The sequence below is a fragment of the Sitophilus oryzae genome, unplaced genomic scaffold (genome assembly GCF_002938485.1).
Source record: "Sitophilus oryzae breed Bouriz unplaced genomic scaffold, Soryzae_2.0 scaffold_1441_pilon_pilon, whole genome shotgun sequence".
Lineage (NCBI taxonomy): Eukaryota > Metazoa > Arthropoda > Insecta > Coleoptera > Curculionidae > Sitophilus > Sitophilus oryzae.
Window position 1 is genome coordinate 1,120,295 of NW_022146106.1, and position 23,127 is coordinate 1,143,421.

At 32.7% G+C, this 23,127-nt stretch overlaps 1 protein-coding gene and 1 long non-coding RNA gene across 8 annotated transcripts; one reads left to right on the plus strand and one right to left on the minus strand.

Annotated features, from left to right (window-relative positions):
* Positions 1 to 736: 736 nt before the first annotated feature.
* On the minus strand, positions 737 to 20,691 carry LOC115876968 (ubiquitin-protein ligase E3A). Of its 2 annotated transcripts, none has more exons than XM_030893016.1 (13): positions 20,372 to 20,691; positions 20,040 to 20,208; positions 19,679 to 19,907; positions 14,975 to 15,160; positions 13,055 to 13,354; positions 9,038 to 9,276; positions 5,611 to 5,878; positions 5,343 to 5,557; positions 4,467 to 4,695; positions 3,252 to 3,373; positions 3,031 to 3,198; positions 2,811 to 2,966; positions 737 to 1,205 (listed from the first exon to the last, which is right to left on the minus strand). In XM_030893016.1, the coding sequence occupies exons 1-13, from the start codon at positions 20,413 to 20,415 to the stop codon at positions 867 to 869; spliced, it is 2,664 nt and encodes an 887-aa protein (XP_030748876.1). In that variant the 5' UTR covers positions 20,416 to 20,691; the 3' UTR covers positions 737 to 866. The 2 variants fall into 2 exon arrangements, with proteins under 2 accessions (XP_030748876.1, XP_030748877.1); XM_030893017.1 differs by having other exon boundaries at positions 20,040 to 20,315.
* Positions 20,692 to 21,069: 378 nt separating this feature from the next.
* On the plus strand, positions 21,070 to 22,704 carry LOC115876969. Of its 6 annotated transcripts, XR_004049246.1 has the most exons (7): positions 21,161 to 21,201; positions 21,265 to 21,338; positions 21,402 to 21,707; positions 21,760 to 21,894; positions 21,959 to 22,161; positions 22,219 to 22,442; positions 22,510 to 22,704. It is a non-coding gene; the product is annotated as an uncharacterized LOC115876969 (long non-coding RNA). The 6 variants fall into 6 exon arrangements; XR_004049250.1 differs by having other exon boundaries at positions 21,070 to 21,338; positions 22,295 to 22,442; XR_004049249.1 differs by having other exon boundaries at positions 21,070 to 21,338; positions 21,784 to 21,894.
* The last annotated feature ends 423 nt before the right edge of the window (positions 22,705 to 23,127 follow it).

Here is a 23,127-nt window from a genome sequence, read left to right on the forward strand (position 1 = left end):
GTATTCAATATCTGTTCACTACGCATACCAAATTTGCATTGTATTTCATGAACTAAGGAGGCTAGGACAAACCTATGTGTAGCATATTTAGTTTCATAAAAAAGTAGCAAAGTAATGTGAAAATCGCATCATTGTATCTCCACTCATAAACGAGAAATCCCATAAAACACACGAAAATGGGATATCCTGTCCAGATTTGATGCGCAGTAGTAAACCGCAGTAGTCTACCGGCAGCCAGATGATCCGCGCTTTGGCCAGAAGAGCATAGCAAAAGATGTACTAAAGAACTAGCTTTCTTAAAATCCTCGTTTTCCCGCCGGTGCTAGCTCTTGTACTATTATATTTTTAGTAAGGTTAGATAAAACTGGTCAAAACGTCCGTTATCGTACGATCTTTCTCCGTTGACAGGCTGGAGTAAAAAATTTACGGATGAAAAGTGGCGCGAAAACGCTATGACCAATCAGAGCGCCGTCGGACTATCGTATCAACGGATAATGGACGCATGAAAATCAAGCTTTAGTCATAGCGTTACCATACAGGCTGTCATATGTTGAAATAAAGAAAAATAATTCACCATTCGAAATTTTTAACTTATTTCACTGACACCCTGAATAAGCTTCCATCTTAATTTTTTTTTTAATAAAATCATCCTTTTATAATGAAGTCCCAGACACAAGATACTTGGGACTTCTGTTTCTATATTTTGAATTAAGGATATATTAATATAGAACAGAGCTGTTTGTAATAAAAAGATTTTTTATTAGATAAAACGAATACAATTTAAATTACCTTACACAAACAATAATTACAGTTAGTAATTCTCACAACTGCCATAACTAAAGTAAATAAATCACAAGCAATATATTTTATAACATGCCAAAACCCTTTGAATAGTTTATAGCTTTTACTAGTCTATCTTTTAATTTATCTTTTGAACTGTATTCGGGTAATAATAAGACGTTAAAGCAAGTATGAGCGGTAGGTAATCTGTCCGAATCTGGTCCGTTCTTGGCTATCACTAATTTTAACCTACTTAGACCTCCTATTGGCACTCTGTCTGAACCGGTGGTGAATTGTAAAAGTTTTCTTTTGTCTTCTAAAGAAAATGCATGGACAAGTGACCAAAAGTCTTTGATTATTTGCGATTCATTTGAGTAACCCCCGTCGTATTCAGTTGACTTTTCCAGTTCATCAAAATCAAAGTTCTAAAATTCAAATAGTTAATAATAACTTTAACTTCAATTGTTGCTAAAAACAATCAACATTTCTTGTTATAAAAAAATATTGATATTAACAGAAAATCTCACTAAGTTACGTTATCATACAGGGTGTACTTTTTTTTATTATTACTGGGTTATCGAAAAAAAAAAGTTGTGGAACTACTTCTGCATACCCAATAACAAATCTACACATTTTGATAATATGCAACAATAACCGTCATAATTGTGGGGTTTGGGCGGTAAAAATATCGAAAAGTCAGAGCGGCAATATGCTTGTGAAAATTTAATTTTATATCTACGTAGAAAATTTCATAAATATACAGAGACTACCAACAATATCTCCATAATTTTCTGGAAAGAGTCAAAAACAGGATTTCTTCTTCTTTTTATTTTCTCTAAGACGGTATAAAAATTTGGGATAGTATAAACGGGACTGACATTTTAGAACAAACTAAATCTTTTATGAATGTTTTCTCAAAAAGTTAATAAAAAAATTCTCAGTTAAAAATAATCCAGGGACATACTGTATATCATAGATAAACTACAATAAAAGAGTATTCGAGAGGTTGTCTAACTTGGCCATAATATTGCATAGCTCAGTTAGGGCGTCGCCACCTGCTCGTCACGTCATGACAAGATTGACAAGTGACATAACGGCAAATTAACAATTGAACTTCATGTAATATATTCTTTGTTTGTGTATTTTGCGCTTAGAGAAATTATGCATGAACTTATATCTCTCTTCAGTCCTTCACCCTACGTGAGAGTATGGTCACATCATGTATTGATTCCCCTCACTTCCTTGGACCAAGTTGTTCGACACTGCGCATATGTAAGGCTTCAGGCAGGCTGTGGCTCACTAGGGTCTTGACTTGGTCTACCCACCTCTTAGGTGACCTTCCAGGTGATCGCCTTCCCCTCCACCATCAGTCTCTCCATTGAGGTGCCACTCCTGGCAACATGGCTGTGAACTTATCTCACTATAAAATCCTGTCAATATAAACCTATATCCGAGACACTATATTTCTCTATGACTTGAACTTTATGTTTTGTGTTATATGTTTTGCCGTTTTATGTGGCGTTCGCGGTTTTTAAGTTATTTTATTTAATATTTTGTTCAGCCAACGATGTGATTTAAACATTTAAACTGCCCGCCTTTTTCGTGCTACGTAAGCAATACAGGTACCTATTTTACCGATTACGTCTGTCATGTTTCCATTGGTTCAGTTAGGGCTCCAGGGTGCGCTACTATCGATCCTGGCTAAACGTGTTGCCTACTTTTGACTATGGAAATGACATCTCTTTTATTTTATGCCGTGTATCCTATACACAAGTTCCTGTGTATTTAACATTTAACATAACTGAACAACTTTTCTCAGTTTTCGATATTCTGTCATCTAATCCTACTTTTTGCACACGTAGAGAATATAGTCAAATTGACATTTTTTTGTTATTGGGTATACTGAAGTAATTCCTATAAACTTTTTTTTAATAACACAATAATATCAAAAATTTCCAATTATCCATATCAATAGTTTCCATTTGTTGTAAACTTCTTGACATACGCTGTATAAGAGGAAGGTAACTTACTTTACTACCACAAATAAGTAATTCAATTTCTTCAGGACGGAATAGCTGTTCTAAAGGCGATTCATCTACAACCATTTGGAAACCTTTATAAAAAGCTCTAAATTGTTTCTCTACCGACTTGTTTAATAAGAAATCCGCATATAAGTCAACGAATTCCTAAAATGTTAATTGTCATAAATACGATGATATTATAAGATTTTATAACTATAATAATACTAACGTATTTATTTTCCTGGGTTACAGGTATTTTATGTCCTTTGTCTACTAAATCATAATTTATAATGGTCCCGAACACATCTTGGTAGCTTATTCTAAATGTTTGCATGAACACATCCTCTAAATTTGGATCGGGGTACTCTAACATTTGTTTTAAACTACTATATAATACCTGGAAATGGTTTATTCATCACTAATCTAAGACAATTGATAAATAATACATACAGGATTCCAGTCTAATAAATCTTCAAAAGACCCTTTCCTACCCATTAACTTTCTATATAAAACCATAGGAAAATTAACAGCCAATATCACATTATTATATATGGCCAAACCCAAGACAATTCCTAAAAAAAATAAATTTCTTTTTATATAAATCTTATAAAATAGGAAAAACGTATTCCATCCTTTAAATATATTGAGATTATAATACGTTATCGAAAAAAAAAACGGCGTCTGTCACAGCTTTTGAAATGATAATTAATAATAATAATTGATAATTTCTGCAGCACCGACTCTCTTATGTCATAGACTAGTGTGGGATTGTGTGTGTGTCCTAAATACTTTGGATAAGCGTAGCAATGTTACGCTAGCCTGGGCACGAGGGTCACAAGGGTAACGAAAAGGCAAATGAAATGGCCACACAAGGCGCATCAATGCCATTCATAGGCACAGAACTTTTAGGTAGGTTCTGTCAATCTGAAGAAGAAACGACAGAACACTTTTTTGTCGGTGCGAGAGCCTCGCTGTGCGGTTCTCGGTAAGAGGCAATGATAGAGGCCATTAACAGAGAGTTGTTGAAAAGCTGTACATATATGAAAGAGATATTATTATTAACAAGTTTCCATACACAAATATATTTTCAAATATTACTAGACTATGGGCCTATTCCACTCCAACCTTCACAGATTTTTTTTTTCACTTCTCCTTTTCTCTAAGATATATTTTGAAGTTTGAAGTAGTATCAATTTCAAAATGTGTAAACTTAGAAAATGAACCTCCCATATAGCTCTTTGCCAATGACTTACCATTCCCTAGTACAAAGAACATATTCGTCAGGCTATTGCACTGACATGGAATGTGCTCTGCCGTTTCTTCTTCTGATTGACTGAATCTGCACTTCACTTTGGCTGTCAATCCCATTCGCTTTAAATTCCTATTGAGCTTGCAATGCCCTGTTGAGAAGACCAACTACAATTTTCCTGTCTTGAACTTTTGATAGTTTTATTTTGCTTATATAAGGTCTGCCTCTGTCTTAGTGGAATTTTCTACCGGTCTGATGATTTTGCGGTCTCGCTGTTTTATGGCCATTCTTGTGTCTGACAGAAATTATTAACGATAGTCTTTTCCAAAGCTACTGGGACGCCATTTTTTATTTTGATCGTATGGTAATATTATATTTATGATAATACTGAATATTTTCACTTTTATTATTCATACCTATTAACGTAAATTGAGCTGAACTTTCAAAACTAGTTGGATTAAACCAAACAGTTTGTGTTTCATTCTGCATTGTAAACATTGCGTAATCAGGATTAAATATCTCTTCTATGACTAGTTGGAAAAATTCCTTTGATACTCCACCTTCATCTATACCCTGCTCACCCTCAAACTCAACCACTAATTGCTTTTTTAAATCATTAGGATTTTCCATTGATATCATCTCCAACTGTAATAGATTATGAATAAACAATATATAAAGTATGTCTAATAAGTCATGGAAGATTTCGACAGACGATATCCAGAAAATGACAGAAAATTCAATTTACTAATACAATATATTTATACAATATACAATACATATTTATTCAACAATACTCTTGTTAGACAGACTTTGGCCGTAATGTCACGGAACGTTACGTCATTATTTATATAATATCCGTTTTTGAATATCTGAGATCACTTCATATCTTTCAGGAAATTTAAAGTTCGTTCCGAATTAGTAACTAAACGCGTCCCGATTTTATTAATTTCACGTAGGTATGTTTGTCCTTTATTAATTTTGGTTCTTTCAATTTATAATTTGAGCCGCATATACCAAATATAGTAATAACAATTTTAGTAACAAATTGGTTCATTTTTTAATTTGAATGTTTGACAGTGCAGTCAATTTTTAATTTTGATACAGATCGATATTCGTCAACAAAATCATCACCACAAAAGTGAAATGACAGTAAAGAAATTAATGAAATGACGCCTGGTTATCCACAACACTAGAAACAATGTTCAGTGGTTTACAAAATGCCGTAATGTCGTCTACAATCTATTTTATCCCGTTTTCACATGAAGGAAGGAGTACTTAAATTAACAACTCACTTCTACTAAGGCGTCATCTATAATATTATCCCTCCGAACTTTTAATCGCAAATACGGATTGGATGGAGAAGGGTGACCAGAGACTGCTTGTAAGAGACTAATCCTTCGTTCAGAATACATCCTAATTCGATTATCGAAATATAAGCCCATTGTTTTTGTTGCGGGAGTTAAAATAAACGGGTAATTCATAAAACTAAATTTCCCTGAAAAAATTCCTACAAAGAGTGCAAATTATTAACGAGTTAAGATTTATTTAGTCCTGACATACCTAGTTCACTTTTATAATTTGCAAAGTCCCGGTCCATCTCTACCAAGTCACTAAGTGGCTCATTATAAAACTCATTAAACGGCAAGTATGGCTTTCTGCAGTCTAAAACGTGAATACCGAGGATTTTAGCTAACGGGTCCTCGGGAGTGATATTCTTTTTAAGCTTAACTGCTAAAAACGATTCATCCATAGAATCGCTCATTTCATCTGTATACCTTAAAGAAGGAGATTCCAGTACTCCAGCTAACATATTTCCATAATAAAGTATCTAAAACATTGCATTCAGACTAGTAAATATACAACCTAACCGATCTGGTCACGAAACTGTGTGGTCTGAATTTTAACGTGTAAGACAGTAATGTCGACAGCTTAATGGAAAATTAAATGTATTAAAAAGAGATAAAAGTTGGGTTGGTACATTTCTTCTATGCGGTATTGCCGGATTTTGAATCAAAATTTGAAACCGCACAATTTATGAAAAATGTTGCATCTAGGGTTGGAACATTATTTTTCACGACTAGTTACTCATTTTACTACAGCTGTCATAGATATTTAGCTTAGATATATTATCTTCATTTCAGTAGTATACATGAAAGCTTTTAAAAAAGTTTATTTTTTTCTACACACGTTTTCCTACAAACGCAAAAACCGGCAACACTGAATGCCGCTCTTTATTTTGTCTCTCTGTTTGTCAACCGGTCACTTATATTTATCTCTGTCGCCTGCATTAAAATACAGACCACGCAGATGAAGTGACCAGGGCTAGTATAATTCATTAATACAATTACATTATTTTTTAAAAATAATAAATCAGCATGCTAATAATTTCTGCGTAGTATTTTATTTTCTTTTTGTTAAACTTAAACACATACTAAAGTAAGGCAGATATGAAAGTACAATTTTATACTTGCTAGTCAAGACAGCACTCTACTAGACAGCATACTAGACCCATTTAGTACCAGTTAAAATATGTCCAACGATAGGAGAAACGATTGCAAGAGACAACATCCAAATAATAACAATAGTGTATGATAACACTGTGACTTACAAAATATATCTAGACAATAGACAATATCCGTATTTAGAATATTTTGATTTTTAATAGTTTATCTTTATTATCTATATTTTTTAATGTATACAGGGTGTCCCAATATTCCGTGGACATAGAACTACTGCGTATTTTTGGAATCAAAATAAGTTCAATGGACACAATCTACCTCTATAAAAAAGTGCTTAGTTTGTTTGTCCGGTAAAGGGCATCAAACTTTAAAGGAATAAACACATTTTTAAGATATTTTAAGGACTGTTATTCCGATTTAAATGAGATTTGGGGTGCCTATGTTTTGCTAAGCGCTTTAACATTTGACTTTTAGGGTAAAAACATAGTGGAGCGACGAGGCTAGAGGCACAGCGACGAGGTAAGAGACAAGATAAGCGACGCGATAGGAGACACGCACAAGGAGACAAAAGTTGCGATTTATTGCTCGACTTTCCAAATTCAAACCAGTATGTACAGCTGGTTCCAATAAAATTGAATACAATTTAAAACATATTTTTATTATTTCGGGCAGTATATTCTATGATACCAGTCCCCCATTTCTCTACTCATGTCATACTGACGTTCTGAAAAATTTATTTGCGACTTTGTCAAAAGCAAAGTTGTTTTATACAATGTCACAATAACCTTAACATGTCAAAATACTTGACACATAAATATACACTGCCCAAATATTCTAAAAAAATGTGTAAAGAGTCGTATTCATTTTTTTTGGAACCAGCTGTACAATGTTCTCCGACAGTGTTACCTGTTATTCCACATTCTCTAGCCACTTCTGCCCAAAGTTCGTCTAATGCATAGCGGTTTCTGTGGTCTGGATGAGATGCATTCCATAACGCACGTCTGTTGAATACGGATGTTATTATATTATTCTCAGCCATTGCAAATGATAAATGTTGTCTCTATACCAGCAGTACTCCTATTTAATACCAGTCAACTGAAAAAAGGCCACACGCATTCCAGCGTCAACGCGACAAGAAATCATATTTTTATCTCGACGCGCATCTCCTCGCTTGTCTCGTCGCTTGACGCTTCGGCAATCTCTTTACTATGTTTGCCTCCATTACAATACACGATCGAATTCAAACCGCGACGCTTACCTCGTCGCTGTGCCTCTAGCCCCGTCGCTCTACTATGTTTTTACCCTTACAAAAAAAAACAAGCAAAAATATGAGAAGGGTAAAAACTACTCGCACCCCTACATAAATTTTGGTAGTTTTTTTTTCGTGAAATAGTCTTTCTATCTTCTAGTATTTACTAGATTTTTTTTGGTCTCTTGCAAAAAAACGCCGCCGCGCATACCTTTTAAGAAAAAAAAATGTTTTTCCGAAACCGACTGAAAATTATTTCTTGTCATATCAAACTATGTAGGCGCATAAAATCTAGTATGTACTAATAATCTAGATGACAAAAATGGGAATGTTATGTTACTAATGCTACTATCATAAATATTCCTTGACTATATGAAGCGCTGAAGTCACGATTACTAAATCCCGCTTAAGATGGGCTGGTCACGTATGCAGGATGCAAGAAAACAGCCTACCAAAATCTCTTCTTTACAGTGAGCTTGTTTTGGTTAGGTTAGGTATGTTATTGGGTATTATTTCTTAGGACCCGTTAGTTAAGAACTAAAGGTACATTCAGGCTGAGAGCGTCGAGCGTCGCGTCGCGTCCACCTCATTGAACTCGAACCCCGACGCTCAGCGGACGCTAGCGCAACGCCAAACGCGACGCTGTCTGCCTGAACGGTCTAATTTAAGTTAAGCGAACTGATTTCATTTCGACACGCGGACGCGACGCAAACGCGACGCGACGCTCGACCCTCTCAGCCTGAATGTACCTTAAGACGGATTTATTTTTGATGCCCTAACGGACAAACGAAGCACTTTTGTGGAAGTAAATTGTGGCCAATTAACATATATTTTGAATCAAAAACACGTAGTTGCTCCATATCCACGGAATATTGGAACTCTCTGTCTATTTTGTAGGTCCTCTTTGGAAAGAAAAATTCTCAACTTTTTTCTCAAAACTATGCGATGTGCCGTTTTATTACAAGAGACAAAAAATGTAGTAAATACTAGTAGGACCACTTTACGAAAAAAAAAATCGTCGCTAGAGTTACAAAATATTTCTACTAAAATTTATGTATGGGCGGGGATAGCTTTCAACCTGAATAAGCTGTGATCAAGCTAAGTCATGATTCAAGCAACATTTTATTTACTTTAACATCTAATAATATCAGAAGTATTCTTTTTGTCAAGTTTTAATTAGGAAGTTAGTGGCTGTAAAATTAATTTGTTAATAACAGAAAAAAGCATCAAGTCTCTATTTTGGTAGAATTAAATGTTTTAAGAATTATCCACAAATTACCTTCACAAGTTTTGTGGCTGATGTTATAACATTTTCATCTTGTATAAAAAAGTCTCTATGAAACGGTGTTCCGTACGTTCGTGTCGTAATTAACTGTTGTAAATTTTGCAAAATATTTCGTATATTTGTCCTACCAGGCCCTGCCCACATGCGAGCTAGAGTTGCTTGTACTTCTACAGGCAACCACTGTGAAGCTCTACAAATAGCTGGTAGGGCTGTATCAATAAAATCTCCCAAACCTAGTAATAATAAGCTATTATACAGTATGTCCCCGGATTGTCTTTAGAAAAGGAAGAACTTTTTTATTATTAGCATTTTGAGAAAAATGCATTCTTTATAAAAAAATGTTGCTTGTTTTAAAATGGTTAATGCCGTTGATACTTTTCCAAATTTCCATACCGTTTTAGATAAAATTAAAAAAACATGAAAATATTGTTGATTTTTTTCATAAGTCCTAAAAATCAAAATATAATTTCGATTTCATTCTTTGATAGATTATTATTGATAGAATTTTAATTAATACAATATTTTTTGCAGATTTAAAATGTTAAAGAAGCGCAAGATTGATTTAGTTCAATGCTACGAAAAAGGTGATAATAGTTATCGGAAAATGTGATACTTTAACAACCGCAAAAAATATGACATTAGTCAAAATTAATAATAGTCCAATAATAGTCATCTATCAAAAAATGAAATCGAAATTATTACCATAGAAACAAACGCCTCTTAATTTTTAGAACTAGAAATAATTGAACTATATTTTCATGTTTTTTTTTAATTTCCTCTGAAACGGTGTATGGAAATTTGGGAAAGTATGAACGGAATTGACCCTTTTAGAACAAGCAAAAATTTTTGTGAAGAATGCTTTTTTTTCTCAAAATGTCAATAAAAAAGTTTTTCCACTTTTAAAGACAATCCGGGGACATACTGTATATTTTTGCAACAGATAAAATATAAATTTTAGTTTATTGATAATTGTTGGAAAATGTTAATGTTAAAAAGAATGTTCAGCCATCCTTCAACGTTACGTCATGATTATTTGTCAAATTACTTACTTACTTACTGCCATTACTCGCTGACGAGTATTTGACACGCATCAGAAGATGGTTACGCAAGGCGTTTCCTGTCATGGGCCTTTCTGTGACTGAAAAGCCCGATACGTGATGTTATCTCTCTTCCGCACTCCGGACATTCAAAAATCTCATTACTGTGTTGCCTCTTCACTTTTTGGTTGTCGCTATTAACTGAATTTACAATTCTCCTCCATTGCGTTCTATTGTGCGCTGCTTCCTCCCACTGTTGCTGCATACTTATCCCCTTTAAGTTTTCATGAAAACATCCTTGTATCTTTTGAGTTGTCCACCCGGTTTCCTCTTACCCTCTACAAGTTCACCGTAAAGAAGAGATTTCGGTAGGCGGTTTTCTTGCATCCTGCATACGTGGCCAGCCCATCTTAAACGAGATTTAGTAATCATGACTTCAGCGCTCTCGCAACTTGCTTTTTCAAGGACTGATACGTTTGAGACATGGTGGTACCATTTGATTCTTAACAGTTGTCTAAGGTGTCTCTGTTGCAACTTGTTTAATGCGCTCGTGTGCCGGCGGTACGGCACCCAGGTTTCGCTTCCATATAACATGGTGGGGAGTATTACTGCTCGATACACTGCAAGTTTCGTTTTTGTGCTCAAGTCATGATTGTAGAAAACCCTGTCTTTTAATTTCCAGAATGCTCGACTTGTTGTTGTTATGGAGGCTTTTACACACAGTAAGAAACTTGTTGGGCACTCCGAACTTTTGCATAATTGCCCAAAGTGCATCTCTGTTTACAGAGTCGAAGGCTTTCGTGAGGTCGATGAATGCAACATACAGTTAACTCTGCTGTTCCTTTACTTTTTCCTGTAGTTGGTGGACGGAGAATATGGAATCAACGGTACCGCGGTTGGTGCGAAAGCCCGTTTGCGATTCTGGGAGGATTTTTTCTATATGTGGGTGAAGGCGGTTTGACATAATTTTTGCGAAAACTTTTCCTCCGATAACCAGTAGTGAAATTCCTCGGTAGTTTCCGCAATCTGATGCACTTCCTTTGTTCTTAAATATATTAACTATATTCGCGTGGCGAAAGTCCTGAGGTATCTCTCCGCTTTTCCATATGACATCGAAGAGAGCCTTAAGATGACCAATAAGTTCTTCACTTGCACACTTATAGATTTCCGCTGGAATCGCGTCACAGCCAGCCGATTTGTTGTTTTTAATTTGTTTTATGGAGGCCTTTATTTCCTGTTCCGTTATTGGGATATCTAATACATCGATGCTGTTATACTGAGGTATTATGTTTGTCAAATACGCGTTTTAGGGCGGGTCTGATAAGTTCATATTGTTTAGAAAATTTTAAGTACGTTCTGAAATTATTAATTGACCGAGTTCCCTTTTTATTAAATTCATGTAGGAATGTTATTCATATTATTAATTTTGATTGTCTTTCAATTTATCAGTAATTTTATACAATAAAATACACTTTGATACTAAGTTCAAGATGCCTAAAATACTTAAATACAGATACTGATACTTCTTAAACTGTATGAGAAATGTCTGTTTTCTAAGCATCAGCAACACGCTATATTATTTAAAAAGATAAAGCTAGGTAAGACAAAATAAAAAAATTGGTCAAGCGCGAGTCGGACTCGCGCACGAAGGGTTCCGTACCATTCATTATTTATACAACATTAGACACTATATTATTATAAACTTTTTTTCCGATTTAGCTGAAATTTTGAATGCGAGTATAAGTAATTTAAAAAAAATTGGTCAACCCTTTGGGTACGGAACCCTAAAAATGAAGAAACACATTACTAAAAATTGTATTAATCAATAATAAATATGTAAAAAGTAAAAATAAACATGTAAAAATTAAAAAAAAAACGATTAAAAAAAAGTTGCCTTGACTAGGATTCGAACCTGCCTTACTACGGCTCCAACGTCATAGCAGCGTAAAGTCCTAACGCTTTAAACCACGCATAAATATTTATTTAATTCCGTTTTTAGTATTTGTTCTTATAGCGGCAACATAGATAAATTATCTGTAAAAATTTCAACTGTCTAGCTATAACGGTTCATAAGATAGACCTTTGTGACAGACGGACGGACAGCGAAGTTTTTTTTTATGAAGGGTCGAGTAAAGTTATCTAGTAAAAATTCAAAACATTTTTATACGATATACTCTATTTATGGTTGGTATGATACCTCTTATTATACTTTCTAGTTTCGATGGTAAAAAATAAAAAAGCATATTTAAAGTTTCTTTATGATCTGCCCTGTATAATTTTTTTTTCTTCCTCTACAATGTGTGAAAACTATACTAATTACCATACTGTAATTACCATTAATATTTTAAATGCATTATTTAGTATTAGAACATTTAATAAGCTCATGAATAGGAACTTCGCTTTTTAGTTAACTCGGATATTTTAACATTTCTGAAACCAATATTTTCTAATTGGTAAAACGTAAAAAATCGTTAGATCTGACAGCCCTGCTGAAACTATTTGTTCATCTGGACGCACCTATGTACGCAATATATCCGACCTGGCCGTCAGTGTGTTTGAGCTCTAAATCGACAACGCATTTTAGTAATAAAAAAATTGAATTTCAAATTAAAAATCAAAAAGCCAAAATTAAAAATTGTTTGACAGCGCAATTAAATTTTAATTTTGACATTCATTGATGTCCCTCAATAAACTTATAACCCCAAATCAAATTACAATTACAGTTACTAAAAACAAATTTTGACAGTGATCAATGTCCGTCAATAAAATGATAACCCCAAATCAAACGACAATAATAATTGCTAAAAACAATGTGCAGTAATTTACAAATGACGTATGATGTACCGTAATGACGTCACCAATTTCTTTAATCTGGTTATCAAGTGTCAGAGAGAGTTCGACAATAATATGACGTGATGTTGAACGATCGATGAACAAACAATATAAACAAAAACGTATTTTTTGTTATACTTACCTAAAGAGGGTATTTCAAAAACAATTAATAACACATTTACAATATCATCATGGTTGTCTGTATCTTTTCTCGTTGGCAATTCCATTTGTAAATTCCCTGCTAACGTCACTAACGCATTGATAAGAGAGTTTTCAAATATCGACGTCTTCAGTTTAAAGAGTGCGTTATAGGCTCTTCTTAATGATGCAATATCAAGTGGCAAGATTACATTTTTACTAATGTTTGCACAAGAATCTTCGTCTTTATCCTTTTCTCCTTCTAAATGGCGAAGCTCCTCTTTATTTAATCCAGAAACTTGCTCTTCAAAAGAATCATAATGTACAGGGTGTCCCATTTTGATTGAAATCATACGGTATCTCCGTTACTAGTAAATATATGAGGATGCGGTTTGCACAAACCTGTCCCACTTTTTGTCTAACGGAAGATGCTGTAAACAACATTTTCATAACCCTCTTCGTTTCGAGTTTTGAGCTCCAGGGTCTTTTCGAAAATTTTGCAATTTGGGACAGATAGAGAGGAAAAACAGACTACGCCACTGTATTCTACGTAAAAAGTCTACATAAGCAGTTTTCACCTTCCCGATTGTTGTCGGGATAACACGGTCACAATAACAGAAATACGGGGGGGGGAGGTGTCCCAAATTGCAAAGAGAGCTATAAAAATTGTGTTTACAGCATCTTCCGTTTGACAAAAAAGTGGGACAGGTTTGTGGAAACCGCAGCCTCTTATCTTCACTAACAACGGAGATACTGTATGATTTCAACTAAAATGGGACACCCTATACAAAGACAAATAAAAATGTAAAAGTATAATGATTGAAATTTCTGATTTCAAAAATACCGGGTGCGTCTCAAAAGTGGCTCACCGCTATAACTTTTATTTCTTCAGATTAAAAAAAAACAGATTTGTATGTTAGAATATGACATAAATTAGGATGGATTGACGTATTCAATTGTTTTCGGCCACTTGATGGATGGAAATTATTACAACTTCTGATTTTTAAATGGCACCCTCGGTATTTTTTTTACTTTATTCGATAGAAAATGTCATATCATGTCAACTTTTGACATTTTGGCTTAAAACAAAATTGTATTTTAAATGTCAATCTAGAGTGCCATGGTTGTGTTAAAAACACTAATTTTTAGTCAAGAAGCCTTGGAAAAATAGATCTGATCGTCTAATGCTTTTAATGGTTTGTCATGGCCAGTTAAAAGATGCCCAAATCGTATTTTTAATCATATCACAATTTTTTCAAATGAAACGAGGGTGGCTCATTAGCATATTTGGAAAAATCATTTTTTATGAATAATTTGATACCACACACTTGGTATTTCTAATCAAATTGTCGTTATGCACCGCATGTTGCAATTTCAAATAAACCATATTCTAAAATGTCAAAAGTTGACATATGATATGTCATTCTATTCAGAGTGTCATTTTCTCTCGAATAAAGTAATAAAATACCTAGGGTGCCGTTTAAAAATCAAAAGTTGTAGTCATTTCCGGTGAAACGGGAAATGGCGGAAAACAACTGAATACGTTAATCAATCCTAATTTATGTCATATACTAACATACTAAATATCGTCTTTTTATCTGAAAAAATAAAAAAGTTATAGGGTGAGCCACTTTTGAGACGCACCCGGTATATCATATGCCTACCCTTTCTTTATAATAGTTTTATCAAAATTTGATAAAAATATAAACCTACGTTAATTAAGTCTATTGGTTTCAAATTAGCAATGTAGTTGTACATAATATACCCCAATTCACGAAAAAGTACAATTGCGTGAAGTTTTTTTTTTATTGGAAAAGACGTGCGAAACTGATATTCAAATGTGTTACATGTGTGTGTTAATGAGATGTTTTTAAAGAGAGACACGTCGATTATAAGTAGACTTATAAGTATAATAAATAGGTACCTGGATTTTCAACATTAGGTGTAGATGAAGGACTAAAAGGTTCTTGTGCAAAACTCCTTGATAAATTTTCTATACTACTAAATACTTCACCTATTGTCCTTATTAGAGGTGAATATGAGTCATTTGCTTCACACTCATCAATTATATCATAAAGGGCTTCTTCCGTGAGAAATGAAGGTACAGACGCTAAAAAAATATGTACTTTATTTATGGTAATATACAGAGCGTCACTGAAAGGTGCGAAAACTTCAGGGGATGGATGCTTTTTTTAAATAACGAGAATCAAAAATTTAAATTTCAAGTATTGATGGCACTGCATTAACTTCAAAGTTAATACGTCTAGCTTATTGTTAAAAAAACATTTTATGTGTAGCCAGTTATTAAGAAATGAAGTGCCATGATGTGTATCCTTTGCAACAACGATGTGTGCGAGACAATAATACAGTTTCGAAACATGAGTGTGCAATTGGTCGCATGAATAAAACGCCGATATGTAACTGTTCCTTAAATGTGACAAAAGATTGCTCACTGGGTGATCAAAACAAAGTTTATAATCAGTCAAATATTGACAACAGCCAACTGTTTTTTGAAAATTTAATTGCTCTGGCGAGGTTCATTAAATTAGATTTTTGAGATGGCATTAGCTAGCCTGTTTCGCTGCGTCCTTTTCCGATCTATTGTGATCCTCTTCTGATCTCTGGTGGGGTTACTAACATTGAATTATATTTTTTCTTTGTTGTCCCCTCTACCCCTTATTCAATAGAAAAAGATTTATTTTAAATTTCCTTCAGAAGAAGAAAATATATAATATTGCATTGGTAAAAGTATTGAAGAAGTTAACAGGTGTTTAAACACTTTGTGTAGGTTTGGTGCATTTCAGTTGATTTTAAAAATTCCGACCGCAGCGCTCGATACGGCAGAAACCAGAAGTATTTCTCTGTATTTTACGCAGTTACGATGTTGATCGCATTGAAATAATATTAAAATCATGGCTTTGTCATAATATTTAAGTATTTTAGTTTTTAGTAATGCAGTTATTGAAACTATTAAATACTCAGGTACGAGGTTTTTTGTGATGTAACGCTGTTTCGGTAGTAAAAATTAAGTGAGAAAGAACCCGAACTGGGCGTCGCTTTGTGCTGTGACAATTTCAAATTTTATGTTTATAAAATTTTAACATTTTTTAAATTTATTTCCACTACTAACTTTAAAATTCCAATTTATTTAAAGATATCGACTTTCTTCTTGGTAGGTCATGCCGAGTATTAAAGGAAACAAGCGAATATCTAGTTTCAAATTAATCCATGTATTAGCAATTAAATAAATTCGAAAAATAAGAAGCAAATAAAAAATAAGTGTGACAGAAACAAAAGAACATTTTTTATTACAAACTCAACAGGTTACATCAATCAGGCTTCTCAGTTAATATAAAAAATAAAAACACAAAGACTACATTAAATGTTCAAACTGCTGCCCATTATTATCTAGACGGAGTTGGCACCGTCTCTGCACGCCGCCTCTAACAGCATTTCGAATGTGTATGTTGGTTACACTTTGCAAAGCCACAACAAAACTATTTTGTAACTCTTCTAATAAATTTGCATTTCGATAAATTTCGTTTTTCAGAACGCCCCAAAGAAAGAAGTCTAAGAGAGTGATATCAAATGACCTAGGTGGTTAGGATTAAACTATTTTCTGACTTTTTAAAAATGGCTGGGTTTGGTTGCTCGCGCTCAAAATACCGCTCAAAATATAAATCAGCTGCCATTTGCTTATGCTTGTCAGACTCAACGTTCAACTATAACATTCTAACATTGTATTTCTCAAAATTTTCAAATTTACTCATTTTTAGCCGGTTTAGCCGACCATACCAATAGGTATGGTAGGCTATTAAGATCGAAAAAAAAAAGTTTTTTTTTAATTCCACTCAAAATGAGTTATTTGGGTCATAAATGACCTAAATACAAAATATTTTCATGGTGTCTGTCTGTCTGTCTGTCCGCCTGTCTGTCCGTCTGTCTGTCTGTCCGTCTGTAACCGCTGAACCGATTTTAACCAAAGTTGGCACAAAAATGCTGTGGCACCCGAGAATCTAGCCATTAGTTTTTGGTGGGGGTGGGGGATTGGTAAGGGGGTATGGGAGGGGATTAAAAGTTTTAAAAAATCGTAACTCCAAAATTACAGTAGCTAGCGAAACGCGGTTTTCAAATTAAGATTAGGAATAATATTTGCAACAAAATTTGTAATAACAGCAAAATCAGTCAAAGTCGCAGTTTTTGAGATATTAACATATTTTAGTATGGGCGGCTATACGTGCCTCCCGGCACACACACTTCAATCTGTTGAAATGAAATGTCACGCATCTATCAAAGGTATGTGCCGATCACCATTACAACCGTTTAAATGACTTACACACGTAACGATTTATCGTACTGCATGCACGATATCCATCGAAACTGCCGCATTAACGATAAATCGTAGCGTGTGTAGGGGAATTGGATGGTTTGCAGTATGCAGTCATCAAATCGTTTGCAGTACGGAGCTTCCGTAAAATATCGTATCAACGGGTCGTGTCTGGGGTAGGGTTTGAACGCAAATCTGAACGTGTGGAGTGTATTCCCTGCCGCAGCGCGCAGTTCCGATATAATTTTTTTTCTAATTCCTAATTTATTTTTGGTTTAATCAATATTATGGATTTAAAAAATAAGACGTTCTGGGAAGATATATAGAAAATAGATGCCTATGGGATGAGAAATCAAAAGATTATGCAAATAAAATGAAAAGAAATTCCAGTTATGAAATTTTGTTTTTTTGTTTTTTTTTTGAATATTTCTCTCCAGCAACCACTTTTTACACCATTTTCGCTTTTTGATTTCTTTTTGTTCATCATCTTCATCTATCAGCAATACCGCAGCTACAAGCACGGCACCTTTCTTCTTTGAAATTCTTGATATAACGATAGCCCTTCTCGACGAAAAGTGAATAATCTGAACTGCGGCAGTACAATGTGTTGCATCATGTGTACAAAAAATGGCTGTACTGCAAGCCGTACGATTTTCTTTACGATCTGCAGTTCAACGCGCAGTACGATAAATCGTTACGTGTGTAGGCCGTTTTACTTTGTTACTCGGCGCGGCTTACTATAATAACTGGATATTTAAAGAAAAATTTGAAATGTTGAGGTTAATAGTGAAAATAAATATAGAGTGTTATATATTTTCGAGAAGCCCATGCAAAGCTGAATCAGGAATTTTAAAAATATAAAGGAGGTTCTATTTAAAAAAAAAAGAAGTATAGGTAATATTTAAAAAAAATATTTTTTTCGAAAATAACACAAAAAACAACACAAATCTTAAAAAATAGTTTCTAATGCATTAATTTTAGTTTATTATGCCTCAAAAAAATCTGAAACTAAACAATTTACAGGTACCAATAAATCTGAACTAAGTTCAAAATATCTCTATCTATATTTTCTAAATGGCTTGAAAATCCAGAATTGTTTTGCATTTGTTCAAATTCACCCTATATACAAACAGAAAGCCAAAATATCTTTATTACTTGTACAAAAATTTTCAAAGTAACTAATCAATTTTATGTTTTTCAACGTTTTTTCCACGTAAATGAGACATAATCTTTATATAAATTAAAAAATTAAGGAGAAAAATAATAAAAATTTAATAAAATCACACGCAACTATTTTACCAATAATGACTGCACTGTTTCCAATAATGTTCAGCCTGCTACCGTTCTTTTAAAAAAATTAGGCTAAGCATCCTATCAATAAAAATTCGACAAATTTGCAAGTGGCTAATGTAATATCATTTGACTAGATTTCTTCCAGAAATACAGCTGTATCCAGGAAAAATCTACCATACCTTCTTTTAATCAATATGAAAATAATTTATAAATTATTTTCATATTGATTAAGTCCAAAATGGCGCTATTTTAGTTCATTAAAAATGCATTAAAAATTTATTCATTTTTGGACTTGTGTATTTTCCAGACCGACAATATTATAAATATATAGTTATGAATATCATATTTTTTAAAATTTATTTGATTATTTCTAAATACGTTTGGGTAATATAAAATTCCATTTTCGAAATTTCAAACAATAAAGGTTGCTCTCTCCAGAAATATGTTTTATTTTTTATTTCTGCAAGACCAATATCTGCTATCTCCCTATTGTGTCTGAAAAAAATAAAGTAACACAAAATATTGAGTTTTATTGTTCCCCAGCAAACACAGTTCTTATCTCTTTATCATATTAGCGCAGGAATATACTTTCTACATGTGTACATATTTTTTTATACTGTTTTTTTGCTCTCCTGTAAAATTAGGAATAATGGAGTTAGGAGTTTATCACATTTTACCAACGATTTTTAAATCTTTCTCCTGATATAGTCTACACATACCATATTGCATATATCTGTGGTACTAAGGCAGCATCCGATATGTCATATATGGGAAACAATGTTGACAATTCGGGTTCTGCTTTAGTACCAAAGATATATTATATTAGGTATTTGTTCAAAAGTCGGTATAGGCCAAGGGGTATAGGCTTCCATTGGGAGTGATGGCTGTGTTTTGTGTTTGCCATTTTAACTCACAGACAAATTGTATTTTCTGTATATTTTTTTGGATATTGCCTGTCAAAATCTTCCCTGTGTCTTCTTGGATAAAAAACTAATGAAATTTACTTACCACTACTATACTTATTATTACTCTTAGTTCCATCTTTACTGGATTGTGATATAATAGTATCATTAGAAGGTATTGAACAAATTCCACCTATATTTTCATTTTGTGTATTGCTTTTACTTGGTAAATTTGTTCTTGCAATTTTACTGGGATGTCTTTCACATAATTTTGCTTCTTGGGAAAATAACTTTAATGCATGACCAGCTGCTTCGTTGGGCGTCATCGGTTTTAACTTAAATAAAAAAAATATGTTAAAACTGTATATAAAATACTAAATTCCACGTTTTTATATTGAACATAATCATATACTTCAAAGTTCAAAGAAAGTATATGTTTTGTAAAGATAGTACAACACTATATTTACTTCTCCACTAGAAGCACAGTTAATATTTTTGCAGTTCTGGTTTCCACAACCTTCAGTTAGTTGATAGAAGTATTGTTCTATCAATTTTCTTGCAGCTGTCCTCTTCATATCGTCTTCTATGTTATCAATAGCAGAATGGTCGTTGTTATTAGACGAGGCCTCTTGAGTACTAAAAACAGGTAACGGGATAATTCCATAACATAGATAAAGAGCATAAGCTTGCTATATTTGAATATTATACAATAATTTCAATATCACAATCATTTCCAATTTAACCTTAAAAATTTATATTATTTTAAGAAAACTGCTTTTCATATCAGAAACTTAAGTACCTCGAAGCTTCGCCCGAATCTGATGATGTATTTTCTGAGTTCATAGAATCTGATTATCAGGAATACAAAAGAAATAACAAAAATGATAAGTTAAATAACATTAATATCTACATATGTATATTGCCGATATTAAATAACACCACAAAGGTTCATCACTAAAATTATAAGTGCCTTATCCGTCTTAATATGTTCATAAAATTCAGATACTGCAAGATCCAAATTTTTATTTTGTTTTTATTTTTCTACGTTGTTGGTTGCTGTTGCTGATGCTGAAATCGGAAATATGCATAGTAATGGGGGTGGAAATGAAAACTTCACTTTGAAGTTTTCGATTTGGTCAAATATAATCTATATCCAAATTATCAACTACTAGATGGCAGCAGTGTAGTTTAAATTTTAAAAACTGTTTTAAGAATGACTTTATTTTCTTTACTTATTTATCACAGCTAAATCTTGCTCACAGAAATCTTGCTCTGACATTGATTAAAAAATGAGTCACAGAAAATGAGTTATTAGGCTCTATAAAGAATATTAAAATGTATATATTTTTTATTTGAAAAACTGTCATATATAATTTTCGCTATTTTGTAACCAAATTATTGTCATAGATTCTATTATTATAGGCATGATCCATGGGCATGATCTTTATATCTATCATTTTACCGGTAAGTGAGAAACAGTAGTTCTGTGGAAACACTGACCTTGAACTTTAAACTTATTTTAAATTTAAAGAAGTTTAATTTATTTTTGTTTTTCTATAAGAAGTGTTCTTTTGTACAATTTTATTTGTTTGCTATTATTTGTTTTGTGATTTTATTTTTCTATGACAGGTAGTTGTTTAAGAGCTCTGGTTTAAGAGTTTAAGAGTATATATATTTTAACCTTGTATATAGAAGGAACTAAAAATGCACTTTGTTGTGGGATGTAAAAATTGCACAAGAGTAAAAGGGAAAGTTTCATTTCACACGTAAGTAAACTTAGAATTTATTAATAAAAATATTATATTAAAATTTTATCTACATTTTATTAGTTTCCCTAAGAATGCTGATCTGCAACAGAGATGGCTTCATGTTATTGGTAGAGATCCAAATATGCGTATTATATACCGTAGAGTTTGATCAGAACACTTTGTAGAAAGTGATATTGATAAATCTGGGAATAAGCTTTTACTAGTTCCAAATGCAGCACCCAGTAGAAACTTATCAATTGTTCCTCCTTTAAACTGTCGCAGTAAGAAAAATGAAAATTGTTATCCACCAAATATTATTAATGAGATACTTGTGCCATATATTGGTGGTAGAAATAATAATATAGTTGATGAACCTTCAATTAGTGGGTGGGTAGAAAATTTAAATAAAATAAGAACTAGTAATAATTTTTTATTGTAGACTAATAACAGATCATATTTATAGTAAAACAGCTATAAGAGTTAATTCTCCATCTTCTGAAATCAAAAAATGTCCACCTAAAGCTTCGCCATCAGAAAAAAATAGTATGATAATTGTTGATCACACTTATTATAGGTAACTTTTTGGTTTTGGTTTCTTTGAGAGATATATATTTTTAATGCTACTATATATTTTTAAGTATACCTATCATCTAAGCCTGTGCAGATTGAGGATCAGATAGATCTGCTAAAGGAAAAAAAAATATATTCTTACAAACTAAATTGAAAACTCTCAGGAGAACAATTGTAAGAAAGGACAAGAAAATTGCTTCATTGAAGCAAATTATTAATGAACTTAAGAAAGAAAAAAGACATTTTTGGTAAATTTAATTTTTAATTATTGGTATGTTTAAGCATATAAAATTTAAGTATTAAACTGATTCATAAATTATACTTTCAGTTAAATGTTGCAGCCTGAACACTAAGACCTAGCGTGAACAATCATTTTTATTCAAAAAATAAATAATTTGTTTCAGATTCTGAATTTAAAAAATCTATTTGGAAAAGGAGTTAGGAAGCAATACTTTCTTGATGACTGTATATAACAGAGGTTTCTCTAATGTCAATTATCTACTACCGTATAAGTTTATCAGCATTATTTGGTATTACTTATTTGATTTTTAGGTAATCTTTGTAACTGTAATTAGTGACTATCAAGACATAATAGTCATAATACTCTTATTATTTGTAGGATCAGAGATAGAGTAACAACAATCTGAGCTGACTGATTACTGCACTTTTTTACACTATTACATAGGTATTTCTCATTTATGTTGACAATAAAAATATGGGAAAGTGCTTTTCTAAAGACAATACAGGTGTAATAAGTGAGAAGAAAATCTTAAATTTAATTAAAAAAAATTATACTCTAAATTATTTTTCTCAATAAAGACTATTATTATGTAAGATATACAATTTGAGTAATTTATATGGGGAAATAGGTTTACATAATCAGTTGTATTAATTTTTATCAGTTGGTTTAATAGGGTTTAATTGAACATATGATTTGCCTAAAATATGAGGAAAAAAAAATAAAAGGTTGTTATAATGGGTTATGCACATCTGAAAATATATACATATAGTCTAAACAAAATTCTTAAAACACGTATAATTCAAATTTCCCGGTTCTAGCACTATTTTTCTAATGTTTGTGACACTGATACATCATTGTCCCCACAAGTAACTTAAACTAAATTGGGCACAACAGGGGCAAGCATATTTTAAATTGATTCTGATATATTTTTAATTTACTTTAACCAATTATTTACAATACTAGGTAATTACCCAATACTATATTAGCAAACGTAAA

What these genes read in the sequence shown, in the direction of transcription:
- LOC115876968 (XM_030893016.1), bottom strand. Translation starts at nt 20,415, where the DNA reads ATGAACTCAGAAAATACATCATCAGATTCGGGCGAAGCTTCGAG. An exon ending in GATTCGGGCGAAGCTTCGAG is followed by an intron (nt 20,209 to 20,371) that starts GTACTTAAGTTT and finishes ACCTGTTTTTAG; the next exon opens with TACTCAAGAGGCCTCGTCTA. An exon ending in TAACCCAGGAAAATAAATAC is followed by an intron (nt 2,967 to 3,030) that starts GTTAGTATTATT and finishes TTAACATTTTAG; the next exon opens with GAATTCGTTGACTTATATGC.